Source organism: Chiloscyllium plagiosum, unplaced genomic scaffold (genome assembly GCF_037043375.1).
Source record: "Chiloscyllium plagiosum isolate Xiang-an unplaced genomic scaffold, Cpla_swu_hap1 HiC_scaffold_40, whole genome shotgun sequence".
In the NCBI taxonomy this organism is placed as follows: Eukaryota; Metazoa; Chordata; class Chondrichthyes; order Orectolobiformes; family Hemiscylliidae; genus Chiloscyllium; species Chiloscyllium plagiosum.
The window spans coordinates 37,164,765-37,180,113 of record NW_028270178.1 but is presented as its reverse complement, the minus strand read 5'-3'; the positions used below and the strand labels follow the sequence as shown (position 1 = coordinate 37,180,113).

The following is a 15,349-nucleotide window of genomic DNA, read 5'->3' as shown; positions in this document are numbered from 1 at the left end:
CCAAAACGGTCAGCTCCCGTAACTTAAGAAACCGAGTGTGGACATGGAGGTATTGAAGGAACCAATAGACATGCATTACAGGTGACTACTGGACACAAAAGTCTATTCTCAGCTACATGAGTGTCCAGGGTTAGATTAGGTTACAATAGAGGAGTTTGCTCTAAGTCACATGTCATACAGCTTGAGGGTTAGAGACAATATGAGACCCTTCATGACTGCAGCTGACGCCTGTCAGCGTTGGAGACAGCGAGTTTGCCTTCAACAGTTGCTATAAGCAATGGCTTTAAGTTAGTAATCAGAGACTTTTCTTTCAAATTGGCAGACAGCTACCAGGTGTCATGTGTAAACCAGTGTAAGTATCCCAGGGAAAGAAGGTAGGGAAGCAGCATTTCAATCAACAATCTCAACAAATCCTGTGATCAGAGACCAGGAAAATGCTCTCTCAGTTTCCCCTCCATTCATGGGACCCAGGTTTCTTTCCCTATTGATGCCTGTGTTTGTGTGTGTGTGCTCTTCTACATGCGCACATGTGTGTCTGAGTGCATATGTGTTTGCATGTGTGCTCTTCTACATGTGCACATGTGTGTCTGAGTGCATATGTGTTTGTGCATGTGTGTGTGTGCGCATGAGAGAGTGTGTGCATGGAAGAATATATGTGTGTGTGTGCGCGTGTGTGGGAGAGAGAGTCTGTGTGGGCCTGTGAGTGTGAATGTGTGTACATTTATAAATGGGTGACAGTTTTAGCTAGATGATATTTGTGTTTGTTTCTCTGTAGCTGGAGTCTATTCACTTGGAATAAATAGGGAATCCTTATAAATACAGAGACCAGCTCTGGGTTTTCTCAACCAGGGTTTGAAAGACAGGGAATTTGGGGAATTCTGCCCATTCCTACCACATCTTTAATGTTTGTGATAACACAGAGAACAGCAGGGTCTTCATTTCCAGGGTACGTACCTAGTGAGGTATTACACATTCAGTCACACTTTCCCACGCCAGTCGTGTGCCTTGTGGAACTTTATTGAGAGAATATCCTGTAACAGACGGTAAACACAGGAACGCAGTGGGAGTTATTCTGGAAATCTCGACAAGTGGGAAGCAGGAGGAGGGTTTGGAAATCTCGATAGGATCAATTTGATGTTATCCTCTCGGGATTTGGGAGATGGGGGTGTAATCTCCTCTGGATACATAAAATCGGGATTTGGATTCCTGTTGGGAGATGGCCTGGGAGATGATGTAATCCCAGGGAAAACATTAGGGTTTAGGAAAGTGGGACTGGGGTCAAGTTTCAGTTTTGGGTCATGGTTCAGAGGGTGGTCTGGGATGTTGTCTGTTCGGACACCGTCTGTGTTCAGAGATTCCTCATCTTCATTCCTGGTGAATCCACTCAACAATTCAACATTTAGGGTTCAGATCCTGGAAAAAAAATCACAGACATCAGGGTACAAGCTTTACTCTAACCCAGTGCTGTCCATATCCTGACAGTGTTTGATGGGGGACAGTGTGGGGTGACGTTTCCTCTGCATGTAATGACATGCTGTCCATGACCTGGTAGGGTGTGACAGTGTAGAGGAAGCTTTACTCTGCATCAGACTCTGTGCTATCCCTAACCTGAGAGTGTTTGATGAGGCAGTGCAGAGTGAGCATTACTTTGTATCTTAGCTCATGCTGTCCCTGTCCTGGGAGAGTTTCATGGGGGAATGGTGGAGAGGGAGCTTTACACAGTATCTCACCGTGTGCTGTGCCTTCGCTGGGAGTGTTTGATGGGGGCAGTGTAGAGGGAGCATTACTCAGTATCTAACCCTGTACTATCCCTGTTGTGGGAGTGATTGAAGGGGGACAGTGTGGGGGGAGCTTTACTCCATATCTAGCCCCGTGCTGTCCCTGTACTGCGAGTGGTCAGTGAAGAGAGAGTATTACTCAGTATCTAACCCTGTACTATCTCTGTCATGGGAGTGGTTGAAGGGGGATGGTATAGAGGGAGTTTTACTCTGGGGGAGAAGGAAACATGTGCCCAGGTATGCCCTGCCTGTCTGCAGTGCGGTCTGCCTCACAGGGATGTAGTTAGAGCTAAAGCTGTATAATAAAGAGCAGGTTGTTTTCATGAAGTGCCTCCACTAATTGCTGTCCTTGACCATAAAGAGTTTGCAAATGTTTTGCAGCCAATGGGGCTCCAGCCAGCGGTGACATCATCGTATGAATTGTGTGTGAAGATGCTGATCATTTGCTGAGACTGTAACTTCACCAAAACGTATCACGCACAATGTTTATCTCCAATCAGGGGAGTGTTGCTGAACAAATAGCCCTAGGAGTGCAGGGTCATAATTCCCTGAAACTGGAATCACAGGTAGATAGGATAGTGAAGGTGGCATTTTACATACTTTCCCATATTGGTCAGTGCACTGGCTATAGGAATTGGGAAGTCATGTTGCGCCGGTACAGGACATTGATAAGGCCACTTTTGGAATATTGCCTGCCATCAGAACGATGTTGTGAAATTTGAAAGTGTTTCAAAAAGATTTACGAGGATGTTGCCAGGGTTGGAGGGTTTGAGTTGTCGGAATAAGCTGGGCCCGTTTTCCCTGGAGCACCGGAGGCTGAAGGGTGACCTGATAGAGGTTCATAAAATGGTTAGGGGCATGAATAGGGTAAATAGACAAAGTCTTTTCCCTGGGTTGGGGGAGTTCAGAACTGGAGGGCAAAGGCGAGACAGGAAAAATTTATAAAGGACCTGAGGAACAAATTTTTCACACAGAGAGTGGTGTGTGTATGGAATGAGCTGCCATAGGAAGTGGAGGAGTCTGGTATAATTAGAGCATTTAAAAAGACATCTAGATGGGTATATGAATAGGAAGAGTTTAGAGGGATATGGGACAAGTGCTGGCAAATGGGACAACATTAGTTGGGGATATCTGGTCGGCATGGACGAGTTGGATCGAGGTGTCTGTTTCCGTGCTGTACATCTCTTTGACTCTCAAGCTCACTTCTTGATATCGATGTCAGAAAACGAGCATCTTCAATCACCTCAGTTCCTGCACCTTCCCATGCCCACCCACACACCACCCCCATCACTTACGTCTCACGTTGAGAGTGATTTCAACCTCGTCAAGGTGACTCCCGTCCTGGGACCACACCATGCACCTGTAGGTCCCACTGTCCTCTACCCTGGTCGTGTTGATATGGAGACCCTAGGGAAAGCTTTTGATCCGCTTTTGGTACTTCTCTGAAAAGAGTGGAGAGAGAACAAGAAGGAGGGATCCGCTGTTAACGGTGACAGGAGATCTCAAACAGGTCCAGCAGCAGATTACCTTCCACTCCTGCAGAGAGTGATTGAGTTAGTCATTGCCTCTGAACCTGTCCAAACCTTCAGCAGAGAGTTGCTGGGGAAGTGAAAGGCCATTATCCTTCAGAATGGAGACAGCAACAATTGAAGCCACAATGATGTGCTGTCACTATCACTGCCAGGGTCAGGAAAGCAACAAGGTCTGTAACAGATACAGAGTCTCTGCCTTGTTGTAGATCACACAACATACAGGGACAACTAGCCACTTGGCTACAAACTGGTTCCAAGGTAGGAGACAGAGGGCATTGGTGGAGGGTTGCCTTTGAGACTGGAGTACTGTGACCAGTGGTGTGCCACAAGGATCTTTGCTGGGTCCACTGCTTTTTGTCATTGATATAAATGATTTGGATGTGAGCATAAGAGGTATGATCTGTAAATTTGCAGGTGACACCAAAATTGGAAGCGTACTGGACAGCAAAAATGGTTACCTCAGATTACAACAAGATCTTGATCAGATAGGCCAGTGGGCTGAGAAGTAGCAGATGGATTTTAATTTAGATAAATGTGAGGTTCTGCATTTTGGAAAAGCAAATCTGAGCCGGACTTATACACTTAATGGTAAATTCCTGGGGAGTATTGCCAAACAAGGAGATCTTGGAGTGCAGGTTCATAGTTCCCTGAAAGTGGGTTTGCAGGTAGAGAGGATACTGAAGATGGCATTTGGCATGCTTTCCCATTATTAATCAAAGCATTGAGTATTGGTGTTGTGAGGTCCTGCTGCAGCTGATCAGGACATTGATTAGGCCACTTTTGGAATGCTGAATGTAATTCTGGTCTCCTTCTTATCGGAAGGATGTTGTGAAATTTCAAAGGGTTCAGAAAAGATTTACAAGGATGTTGCCAGTTTTGGTGAGTCTGAGCTAAAGGGAGAAGCTGGGTCGGCTGGGGTTGTTTTCCCTAGAGCATCGGAGGCTGAGGGGTGACCTTATAGAGGTTTATAAAATCATGAGGGGCATGGATAGGGTAAATAGGTCTTTTGCCTGGGTGGGGGAGTCCAGAACTAGAGAACATAGGTTCAGGTTGAGAGGGGAAAAAATATAATTGGGACTTAAGGGAAAATGTTTTCACACAGAGGGTGGTGTGTGTATGGAATGAGCTGCCAGAGGAAGTGGTGGACGCTGGTACAATTACAACATTTAAAAGGCATTTGGATGGGTATATGAAGGGGAAGGATTTAGAGGGATATGTGCCCAATGGGACGAGATTAATTTAGGATATCTGGTCGGGAAGGACGTGTTGGACTGAAGGGTCTATTTCTGTGCTGTACAGCTCTATGACTCCATGTTGAACTTTGAAATTCCATGTTAATTTGTAACTAGGGCAACAAGGGATGTGATGAACACCAGCGATGGCATCATCCCACGAGTGAGTAAAAGAATGAAACTTGCTGAGCAATGAATGAATGAACAAGATGTGCTGAAGGACAGCCATTAGTTGGGATGGATTGTAGCCTTTGAAAGAAAGGGGGATGTTTTCTCTAGTCTCACAGATACATTCATGGTTATAGTCACAGATGGAATAAAGTTCCCCGTATTCCATCACAGCCGAGGTCACCTGAAGCAAGGCACTCTACTTAAAGAAACCTGTCACCTGGGAGCTAAATGTGACCCCAGACACTTATATACCTGAGCAATGTAATGTTTTAGCGGTTACAGACATCTGTGAAGCTATATCTACAATATCCAGATGACAGTGTGTTTTAAGGTTGCAAGGGACAATATAAATGGTGTCACATTTTGGAATATAACGTGGTAGGCACAGTGGCTCAGTGGTTAGCACTGCTGCCTAACGGTGCCAGGGACCTGGGTTTGATTCCACCTTTGGGTGACTGTCTGTGTGGAGTTTGCACATTCTCCTCATTCCCACCGGGTGCTCCTGTTTCCTCCCAGAATCCAAACATGTGCAGGTTTGGGTGAATTGGCCAGTGCTAAATAAGCCCATAATGTTCAGAGATTTGCATTTTAGGGTGGATTGGCCATGCTAAATTATATATAGTGTTCAGGGATGTACAGGTTCGGGTGGATTGTCCATGCTAAATTACCCCATAGTGTTCAGAGATGTGTAGGTTAGGGTGGATTGGCCATGCTAAATTACCCCATAGTGTTCAGGGATGTGTAGGTTAGGGTGGATAGGCCATGCCAAATTACCCCATAGTGATCAGGGATGTGCAGGTTAGGGTGGATTGGCCATGCTAAATTCCCCATCGTCTCCAGGGATGTGTAGGTTAGGGTGGATTGGTCACTCTAAATTACCCCATAGTCTCCAGGGATGTGCAGGTTGGTGTGGATTGACCATGGGGAATACAGGGATGGGCAAGCTGCCTTTCGGGGGTTCGGTTTGGAGCTGTTGGGCTGAATGGCCTATTTCCCTACTGTAGGGATTCTATGTTGTTGACCAATTCCCACAGGGCCCTAGGGTGTTTTGAGAGAATGACAATGTACAGAACGTGTCTCATCCTCTTCCTGTTAAACAGCTCACTGTGGGTTCAGGGAGTCCAACACACAGGGGGCTATGAGTGCGGCATGTGGACGGGAGTCACGAAGGAGAAAGACCTACCAGTGATATGGCCTTCGAAATACACCATATCTTGACTGCCATCCTGCTTGATGAATTTCCACTCAACTTGAACTTCAGGCCCAAAGTCAGACGAGTGACGGCACAGAAGGTCAGTGGCTGGAGGAAAGAGAGAGGAATTAAAATCACCCAAAGACTCTCCTGAGCCAACACCGCATTGGCACCCAACACAACAGCCTTGGAGGGGGCACCAATGAGTCACCAGGCATCAACAAACCACCTCAGGCAACACATTCACCCCTACAATAGCCCAGGGTGGGCACAGCATTTTGGGGCGTGGTGGTGGCAGGATGTGGCCGAGAGGAAATTACAGAGATAGAGGGGGATGTAAGGGCTGGAGGGGGTTACAGAGATAGGGAAAGTGTGTTGGGGCTGGAGGGGGTTACAGAGATACGGAGAGGTGTAGGAGCTGGAGGGGGTTACAGAGATAGGGAGGGGTGTAGGGGCTGGAGGGGGTTACAGAGGTAGGGAGGGGTGTAGGGGCTGGAGGAGGTTACAGAGGTAGGGAGAGGGTGCAGGGGCCGGGAGTTTGCAGAGATAGGGAGGGGTGTAGGGGCTGGAGGGGGTTACAGAGATAGGGAGGGGGTGTATGGGCTGGAGGGGGTTACAGAGATAGGGAGGGGGTGTAGAGGCTGGAGGGGGTTACTGAGATAGGGAGGGGGTGTCGGGGCCAGAGGGGGTTACAGAGATAGAGAGAGAGATGTCGGACAACCCCACTGACAGTGAATCAGTGACCAGTGAGGTTTTGTGATCATCTCCCTCCCAGGACAGGATATCAATTTGTGTCCTGTGCCCAGCTCCGCTCCAGGGACAGGTTACCTGCCTCTGTCCTGTGACCAGCTCCATCCCAGGGACAGAATACATGCCTCCGTCTTATGACCAGCTCTGCCCCAGGGACAAGATACCTGCCTCCATCCTGTGACCAGCTCCGCCCCCAGGGACAGGCAACCTGTCTTCATCCTGTGACCAGCTGCACCGCGGGGATAGGATCCCTGCCTCCGTCCTGTGACCCGCTCCACCCCAGGGACAGGAGACCTGCCTCCGTCCTGTGACCAGCTCCATCCTGCAACCATAGTTTATCACACGTCCTTCCCAGATATTCATCAGGTTTCTGTGGACTGTGCACTCGGATTCTCCAACATTTCCCCATTCCCACCTCAGTCCAGGCTTTACTGAGTGTTTTCCACAATTACACCTCCCTCTCCCTACTCCCCTGACGCCCAAACCCTATAAACATTCACATGAAAACTTACACATTCCACTCCACACGTTGACTTTGGGATTATCAGCTATCGCTGAGAAAGGTCTATTCAGCCCTGTCAGAAAACAGAGGACTGTTTAGACAGACTGATCTCACCAGGATGTACCGTAGGCTTCAGTGGGATGAGCGTGGAGAGAGCTTTACTCTGGATCTAACCCTGTGCTGTCCCTGTCCTGGGAGTGTTTAATGTGGTACAGTGTAGAGGAAGCTTTACTCTGTATCTAACCCCATCATACAGTCAAAAACCCTACAGTGTGGAAACACGTCCTTCAGCCCAACAAGTTCACACTGACCCTCCGAAGAGTAACTCACCCAGACACATTCCCCCTTACCCTATTACTCTACATTTCTCTGTCACTAATGCACCTCACCTGCATATGCCTGAACACTATGGGGCAATTTAGCATCACTCAACCAACCAAACCTACACACTTTGGACTGTGGAAGGAAACCGGAGCAAACCCAGACAGACACAGGGAGAATGTGCAAACTCCACACAGACAGTCGCCCGATGGTGGAATCTAACTCGGGACCCTGGCGCTGTGAGGCAGCAGTACTAACCACTGAGCCACTCTGTCTATCCTAGGGGTGCTGGATGGGGGACAGTATACAAGGAGTTTTTACTCTGTATCTAACCCCATGCTCTCCCTGTCCTAGGAGTGTTTGATGGGGGATAGTATACAGGGAGCTTTACTCTGTATCTAACCCCATGCTGTCCCTCTCCTGGGAGTGTTTGATGGGGACAGTGTAGAGGGAGCTTTACTCTGTATCTAACCCCGTGCTCTCCCGTTTCAAGGAGTGTTTGATGGGGACAGTGTAAAGGAAGCTTTACCCTGTATCTAACCCCGTGCTGTCCCTCTCCGGGGAATGTTTGATGGGAGACAGTGTAGAGAGAGCTTTACTCTGTATCTAACTTCATGCTGTCCCTGTGCTGGGAGTGTTTGACAGGGGACAGTGAAGAGAGAGCTTTACTCCATACACTTCTACCCATGAATGAAGTGTCTGGGGGTGGCTGAGAGGGAGCCCCCTGCTGGTCTATCTCCTGTCACTCTGCAGTGATGAAGGGCTTATTCTTGAAATGTCGATTCTCCTGCACCTCGGATGCTTCCTGACCGGCTGTGCTTTTCCAGCACCATCCTCTCGACTCTGATCTCCAGCATCTGCAGTGCTCGCTTTCTCCTTCAGTGATGTCTGACTAACATGTCCATCATTACATGTACAATAAAGACCATCCCGTTTGTGAGGAATCACTGTCCTGGTGAGGCCCTGGGATTCCGTATTCCCAACCACGAGGAGGCTATGCATTGTTTGTGGTCAGTCTGGCAGGAGGGGCAGTGAGTGCGATGCAAGTCCGGTCCTGAACCAGGGTACTGCTGATCCAGAAACCCACCTCTACTGCAAGTGGGACTTATCCCAAAGGGAACAAACTCCCATCTTGGAAATTCCACAATTTCAAATTTTCTCAATTGTGCCGCGCCTAAGATGGCCCTGATCCCTCTGATTCCTGTCTCCCTCCCCTCATGTACCTTGGACATCGAGATCCACCGTAACCTCTCCGTGGTGTTTGCCGTCCTGAGATCTCACTGTACACCTGTAGGTCCCACTGTCATAGGGAAACGCCCGAAAGAAACGCAGTCCTTTTTTATGCTGAACCACCCGTCCTTCGTAATATCCTGTGGGAATCGAAGGACATTGGAATATCAGAGAGAGAAAAAGGGACAGAGAATGGGAGCGTAAGATGTATGGAGAATACGAGAGAGAGAGAATGGGACAGAGAGGAGGAGAGTGAGATATATGGAGAGTATGAGAGAAAGAGAGAGAGAAAGGGGCAAAGAGGACGAGAGTGAGATATATGGAGAGTATGAGAGAAAAAGGGATAGAGAGGAGGAGAGTGAGATATATGGAGAGTATGAGAGAGAAAGGGTCAGAGAGGAGGAGAGTGAGATATATGGAGAGTAGAGAGAGAGAGAAAGGGACAGAGAGGAGGAGAGTGAGATATATGGAGAATATGAGAGAGAAAGGGTAGAGAGAGATGAGAAGGTGAGAGAGATGGAGGGAGAAAGGATACAGAAAGAAAATTTGAGAGCAAGAGGGAAGACGAGAGAGAAGTCGAGAGACACAGAAGAACATCGGGAGTGACACAGAAAGGCAGAGGTAGGGAGGGGAAGAGACAGACCGAGGGAGAGACACAGAAATGCAAAGGAAGTAGGGAAGAGAAAGAGAGAGGAAGCGACAGAAATATAGTGTGGGAGGAAGATGGAGTGACAAAATGTGTTGAGAGACAGGGAGCGTGGGATGGGGGGAGGGAGAGAGGGAGCTGGTCATGGAGTGAGAGATAAACACAGAGTGAAAGGGAGGGAAGAGGAAGGAAGAGTGTGGGAGTGAGAAGCATGGTGGGCAGAGAGGGGGAGAGAGCGGGAAAAGAGGGAGGTATGAGAGAGAGTGAAGGTGTGAGTGAGGGAGGAGAGACAGGATAGGAAAGACAGAGAAAGAGCAGGAGAATAGAGGGGAAAACAAGTGGGAGAAAGTTAGAAGAGAGGGAGAATAAGATAGGAAAGGACAGGGTGAAGGAGAGAGGAGGGGAAACAGAAAGTGGGAGAAAGAGCAGGAGGATGGGAGGAAGGGGGAGAGGGGGAAGAGAGAGGGAATGGGGTAGTGGGAGTGAGGGATTGAGAGTGTGATGGGAAGTGGGAGTGGGGGAAACGGAAGTGAAGGGGAAACGGGAGTGAGGGGAGAGGGAGTGAGGGGAAACGGGAGTGAGGGGAGAGGGGGTGAGGGGAGAGGGGGTGAGGGGAGAGGGGGTGAGGGGAGAGGGGGTGAGGGGAGAGGGGGAGAGGGGGTGAGGGGAGAGGGGGTGAGGGGAGAGGGGGTGAGGGGAGAGGGGGTGAGGGGAGGGGGAGTGAGGGGAGGGGGAGTGAGGGGAGGGGGAGTGAGGGGAGGGAGTGAGGGGTAAGAGGGAGAAAGGGAGTGAGGGGTAAGAGTGAGCGAGGGGGAGAGGGCAATTGGGGAGAAGGAAGTGAGGCGTAAGATGGAGTGAGGGGTAAGATGGAGTGAGGGGAGAAGGGCGAATGCGAAGAGGGAGAAGGGGAGAGGGAGTGGGGTTGAGCGGGGATAGGGAGAGGGAAGGTGAGAGCACATGGAAGGGAGGGTGGGGTAGAGTGAGGTGGCAAGTGAGGGGGAAAGGCGTCAGGTAAGGCGGAGAGGGGGAGGAGGATGGGCGAGGGAAGAGGAGGGGGAGAGGGAGGGAAGAGGAGGGGAGAGGGAGGGAAGAGGATGGGGAGGGAGGAGGAGAGGGAGGGAGGGGAAGGGACAGGGAGAAGATGTAGAGGGGAAGAGTGAGGAGAGGGAGGAGGTAGGGAGGGGGAGGAAAGTGGGATGGGGGTAGAGGGTGTTGGGATTGGGGAGGGGCAAGAGGGGCGGAGGGGAGAGGGCAATAGGGCAGGGAAGAGGGTGGGGAGAGAGGGACAGCTGAGCGGGAGGGGAGAGGAGGGAGGGGGAGACAGGGAGGGAAGAGAGAGACAGGGAGGGGAGAGAGAGGGGAGAGGATAGAGAGGGTGGAGTAGGGGGAGGGGAGAGTAGAGAGGGGGACGTGGGTGGGGAGTGAGAGGGGAGGGGTAGGGCGGGGGGGGAAGTGGAGAGAGAGGGGGAGGGGAGGGGAAAGAGGTTGGAAGAGAGGTGTGGAGAGACGGGGAGGGGAGAGAGGCAGAGTGGGGAGAAAGGGGGAGGGGGTAGTGAGGGGAATGGTAGAGAGAGAGGGATTGGGGGAGTGGAAAGGGAGAGAGGCGAAGGGTAGAGATGGGGAGGGGGAGAGGGATGGGGAAGGAGAGAGGGGAGAGAGATGGGGAAGAGGAGAGAGGGGGGAAGGGGAGAGAGGGATGGGGAAGGGGCAAGAAGAGGGGAGGGGGTGGAGGTGCTGAGGGTGTTGATTGGGGAGAGGGTGAGGGGAGTGGGGATGCGAAGGGGAGGGGGAGGGGTGGGGTGAGGAGAGAGCAGAGGGGTGAGGAGGGGGTGGAGGTGCTGAGGGGGGTGAGTGGGGAGAGGGTGAGGGGAGTGGGGATGCGAAGGGGAGAGGGCGGGTGAAGTGGAGGTGGAGGGGGAGAGGCAGTGTAAGGGGGAGATGGAGTGGGAGTGTGAACATAGTGCGAATGGAGAGCAGCACAGAGATGTTGGTGTTTTTGACGGGGTCGTTGAGGTGATGGACTCACGTGACAACTGTCCCTGGCGAATCACTGGATTCACACCAAAATTCCGATCAATGAATGTCCACTCCACTGAGGGGGACGCTCCAAATATCGGGTCATAAAGGCAGGTCAGATCAGCATCTGCACCAAATTGGAAAAGAGACAGAACAGATCGAATCAGGCAAGTTCCCCAGTCACCCATTGCACATTCCAACTACTGGAGTTGACAGATTTAGTTTACTCCCTAATGGGCATCTGTCCCAAGTTGTCCCCCTTGAGAAGGTGGGGGTGAGCTGCCTCCTTCACCCGCTGCAGTCCATGTGCTGTAGGTAGACCCACAATGCCCTGAGGGAGGGAATTCCAAGATTCTGACCCAGCCACACTGAAGGGATGGCGATATCTTTCCGAATCAGGATGGTGAGGGGCTGGCATTCCCATGTATCTGCTGCCCCTCGTCCTTCTGGATGGAAGTGGCCGTGGGATTGGAAGGTGCTGCCTGAGGATCTTTGGTGAATTTCTGCAGGGCATCTTGTAGATGGTCCACACTGCTGCTACTGAGCATCGGTGGGGGGAGGGAGGGAGGGCATGTTGTGGGTGTGGGGCCAATCAAGCGGGGGCTGCTTTGTCCCTGGATGGGATCGAGCTTCTTGAGTGTTGGAGCCGAAACCATCCAGGGACAAGTAGGGAATATTCCATTATACTCCTATCTTGTGCCTTGTAGATAGTGGAGAGGTTTTGGGGAGTCAGGAGGGGAGTTACTCCCTAGTGTATTCCTGTTGGTGCTGGAGATGGTTACGGAGGGAGGGAGGGTGTAGAGGTTGGAGGAGGTTACAGAGATAGCGAGAGGTGTAGGGGCTGGAGGAGGTTACAGAGATAGGGAGGGGGTGTAGGGGCTGGCGGAGGTTACCGAGATAGGGAGGGGGTGTACGGTCTATGGGGGGATTCACAAATGCAGTGTGATGTAAATACCAATGGCAGGCGGTTACAGATTTGGAGATGGCGAGTGGGACTGGAGCTGAATTTGAGAGATGCTTGGGCCATGACACTGGCACAGAGCGAGGTCTTTCACAGCCAATGAGCTACGGAAGGGCTGATATTCAGGACAAAGCAACAGGGACCTATGTCCTCACTCAGCTCTATGCAGATCCTGAGGGCCCCTCTGTCAAACCTTCCAGACTGAGCAGGGAGTTCGGCTGATTCAGATTGGTGTTCCAGAGCCTGCACCTCCAATTTTCCTAGAGTTCCCACATTCCTAGCTCCGGTTTGTTTGTTTTGAACATTCCCAGGAATGACTGCTCTATGTCATTCTGTCCTTCGACCCTGAGTCTCTCTAACCTTCGACCATTTCCACGTCTACTTACAGCTCCCACTGGGCACCTTCACCTGGTTCGTGGGCGTCATCACTTGGGCTGATCGTGTGGTAGGCACTGGATGGACACACAAGACAGTGTTAGCTGTAACACTTGCTCTGTACTGCCTTTGGATATTGAAAATGGTGCTGAAAGGGTTAACCAGTGAACTGAGCTGCAGCTCCACCCACATGCACATCAGAGTGTATTTGCTGCAATGATTTTATTTTTGCCTGTTCTTCCCTCCAAGCCCTTGAAATCCCCAAATGTCTGTTTGTCTTCAGGTGATGAGATGCAGAAACAGGCCATTGGACATTGTGAGACTTGAAAGGGGTCAAAAGAGATTTACAAGGATTTTCCAGGGTTGGAGGGTTTGAGCTACAGGGAGAAGTTGAATAGGCTGGGCCGTTTTTCCTGGAGTGTCGGAGGCTGAGGGATGACCTTCCAGTGGTTTATAAAGTCATGAGAGGCATGGATAGGATCAATAGACAAGGTCTTTTTTTCCCCTGGGTCGGGAGTCCAGAACTCGAGGGCATAGGTTTAGGGTGAGAGGGGAAAGATTTAAAAGGGATCTAGGGGGCAATGTTTTCACACAGAAGGTGGTCAGTGGAACGCCTGCGCTGCCAGAGGAAGTGGTGGGGGCTGGTACAATTGCAACATTTAAAAGGTATCTACATGGGTATATACATGGGAAGGGTTTAGAGAGATATGGGGCATGTACTGGCAAATGGGACTAGATTAGGTTCGGATATCTGGTGGATATGGACGTGTGGGACTGAAAGGTCTGTTTCCGTGCTGTGCACCTCTCTGACTCTCTAATAGACTTTCTAAATTTAGCCAATCAACTTAAATGAGGCCCTTAGATCCCAAATAAAAACCAATTAAATACAAATATTGATAGTAATCACTGGTGTAAAAGATTAGGCCGTTTGGAGATTCGGTAGACAGCTAACTGTAACCTGGTAAGAGAGAATAGCTCCCAGCTCTGAGAGAAAGTACCATCTATTTGCCGTGGTTATCTCTCAGCAGATAGCAATTGGCTCTCAGCTTATTTTCCAAATGCCCTCATTTTTTACACTCGTGATGACCCTTTATATTTTCAGATGTATTTGATATTTTTGGAATCTAAGGGCCTGCTTTCTATCAATTGACTGAATTCGAAAAGACTGTTGTCTTGATTAAAAATTACTGATTGCCTCCCTGACACAAAATGTTTCAATTTGGGCTCGCTCTCTGCTCCCGTAAATGTTAAAGCAGCTCATGGCTGTCCATTTTAACTCTGAGCACTGAGAAAGAAAAGCACACACACGTTTAATGGGACCACGCGATACATTGACCCATTTTACACACCCAGCCCTCACAATGATATTTATGCTACATCTGTGTTACAGTCAGCCCAGGAAAGAATCAAAACTGATATTTACCACATTGACCCGAACACTGAAAACCAATTCTTCAACACTTGTTCACTCTTCCCAGCTGTAATTTGTTGTTGCTTAATTGCTTTGTGTGCCAATTATCTCTTGAATGAGTTTCTAGAACACTTACAGTCACACTGTCTTGTTACTAAAATCCATGGCAATTTTTCATTGATGTTTCGATCCTGTTCTGGCACACACAGAGTACAAACAATGCTGTACTTATTGGACTTGCAGCACATTGTTAAAGTTAGCACGGTGGCTCAGGGGTTAGCACTGCTGCCTCACAATACCAAGGTCTCAGGTTCGATTCCAGCCTCGGGTGACTGTCTGTGTGTTGTTTGCACATTCTCCCCGTGTCTGCGTGGGTTTCCTCCGGGTGTTCTGGCCTCCTCCCATGGTTATAAAGATGTGAAGGTCAGGTGAACTGGCCATGCTAAATTACCCCATAATCAGAGGGAAATGGGACTGGGTGGGTTACTCTTTGGAAGGTCGGTGTGGACTTGTTGGCCTGAAGGGCCTGTTTCCACATTGTAGGGAATCGAATCTAGACACAGAGTAAAGCTCTCTCTACACTCTCCCCCAGTTAAACACTCCACGGTGTTAGATACAGAGTAAAGCTCAGTTTACACTGCCCGAGTGTAAAAGCTGAACATGTGTCTCTGCTCAGTGTAATCTTGTGGGGAATGAATTTGTTGTTACTGGTGCACAGTCCTTGCAGCTTTCAGTTATGACCTGTTGATCATTGATAGTTTGAGCAATGAAACATAAGGGAAACAGCATCTTGTTGGACACAGTGTGATGGTGAAACATCAACTACAGGGAGGACAGGAAGATAACGTGGCAGAGTGGGAGAGCAAGGGGATAGGAGGAGGAACCAGGAGAGAGTGACAGAGAGAAAGAAAGAGAGAGAGGGTGAGAAAGAGGCAGCGGGAGAAAATGAACACAGCAACACAGTTACACACAGAAACAATGATATGAGAGAGAGAGAGGATGAGAAAGAGGTAGGGGAGTGAGTCAACACAGCAACACAGTTACGCACAGAAACAGCTGTATAAGAGAGAGAGGTAAACAGAGAGTGAGAAAGAGGGAGGGGGAGAGAGACAGAGCAGTGTAAGTTTCCCCTGATTGGAAGCAATCTTTCAAACATCCAAAACATCAAGGTCACGGGTTCAATTCACTCTCACCCTGTCCGAGGGTCAGTACTGAGGGAGCGCCGCACTGTC

General features: G+C 49.8%; 1 protein-coding gene across 6 annotated transcripts; it reads right to left on the bottom strand.

Moving 5' to 3' along the window:
- Positions 1–993: 993 nt before the first annotated feature.
- LOC148138468 (junctional adhesion molecule A-like) lies at positions 994–14,497 on the bottom strand. 6 transcript variants are annotated; one of them, XR_015753962.1, is made up of 8 exons: positions 14,254–14,497; positions 12,718–12,783; positions 11,381–11,497; positions 8,702–8,848; positions 7,168–7,230; positions 5,897–6,013; positions 3,074–3,220; positions 994–1,413 (listed from the first exon to the last, which is right to left on the bottom strand). XR_015753962.1 is itself a non-coding variant. In XM_087981665.1 (7 exons), exons 1-7 carry the CDS (start codon positions 14,363–14,365, stop codon positions 1,400–1,402), a joined length of 636 nt encoding a protein of 211 aa, XP_087837791.1. In that variant the 5' UTR covers positions 14,366–14,497; the 3' UTR covers positions 994–1,399. The 6 variants fall into 6 exon arrangements, 5 of the variants coding, with proteins under 5 accessions (XP_087837791.1, XP_087837790.1, XP_087837794.1 ...); XM_087981665.1 differs by lacking the exon at positions 3,074–3,220; XM_087981664.1 differs by lacking the exon at positions 994–1,413 and having other exon boundaries at positions 3,185–3,314.
- Positions 14,498–15,349: the final 852 nt, after the last annotated feature.

What these genes read in the sequence shown, in the direction of transcription:
- LOC148138468 (XM_087981664.1), bottom strand. Translation starts at nt 14,365, where the DNA reads ATGTGCTGCAAGTCCAATAAGTACAGCATTGTTTGTACTCTGTGTGTG. An exon ending in AGTAACAAGACAGTGTGACT is followed by an intron (nt 12,784 to 14,253) that starts GTAAGTGTTCTA and finishes GTGTCCATCCAG; the next exon opens with TGCCTACCACACGATCAGCC. An exon ending in GAAGGTGCCCAGTGGGAGCT is followed by an intron (nt 11,498 to 12,717) that starts GTAAGTAGACGT and finishes AATTTGGTGCAG; the next exon opens with ATGCTGATCTGACCTGCCTT.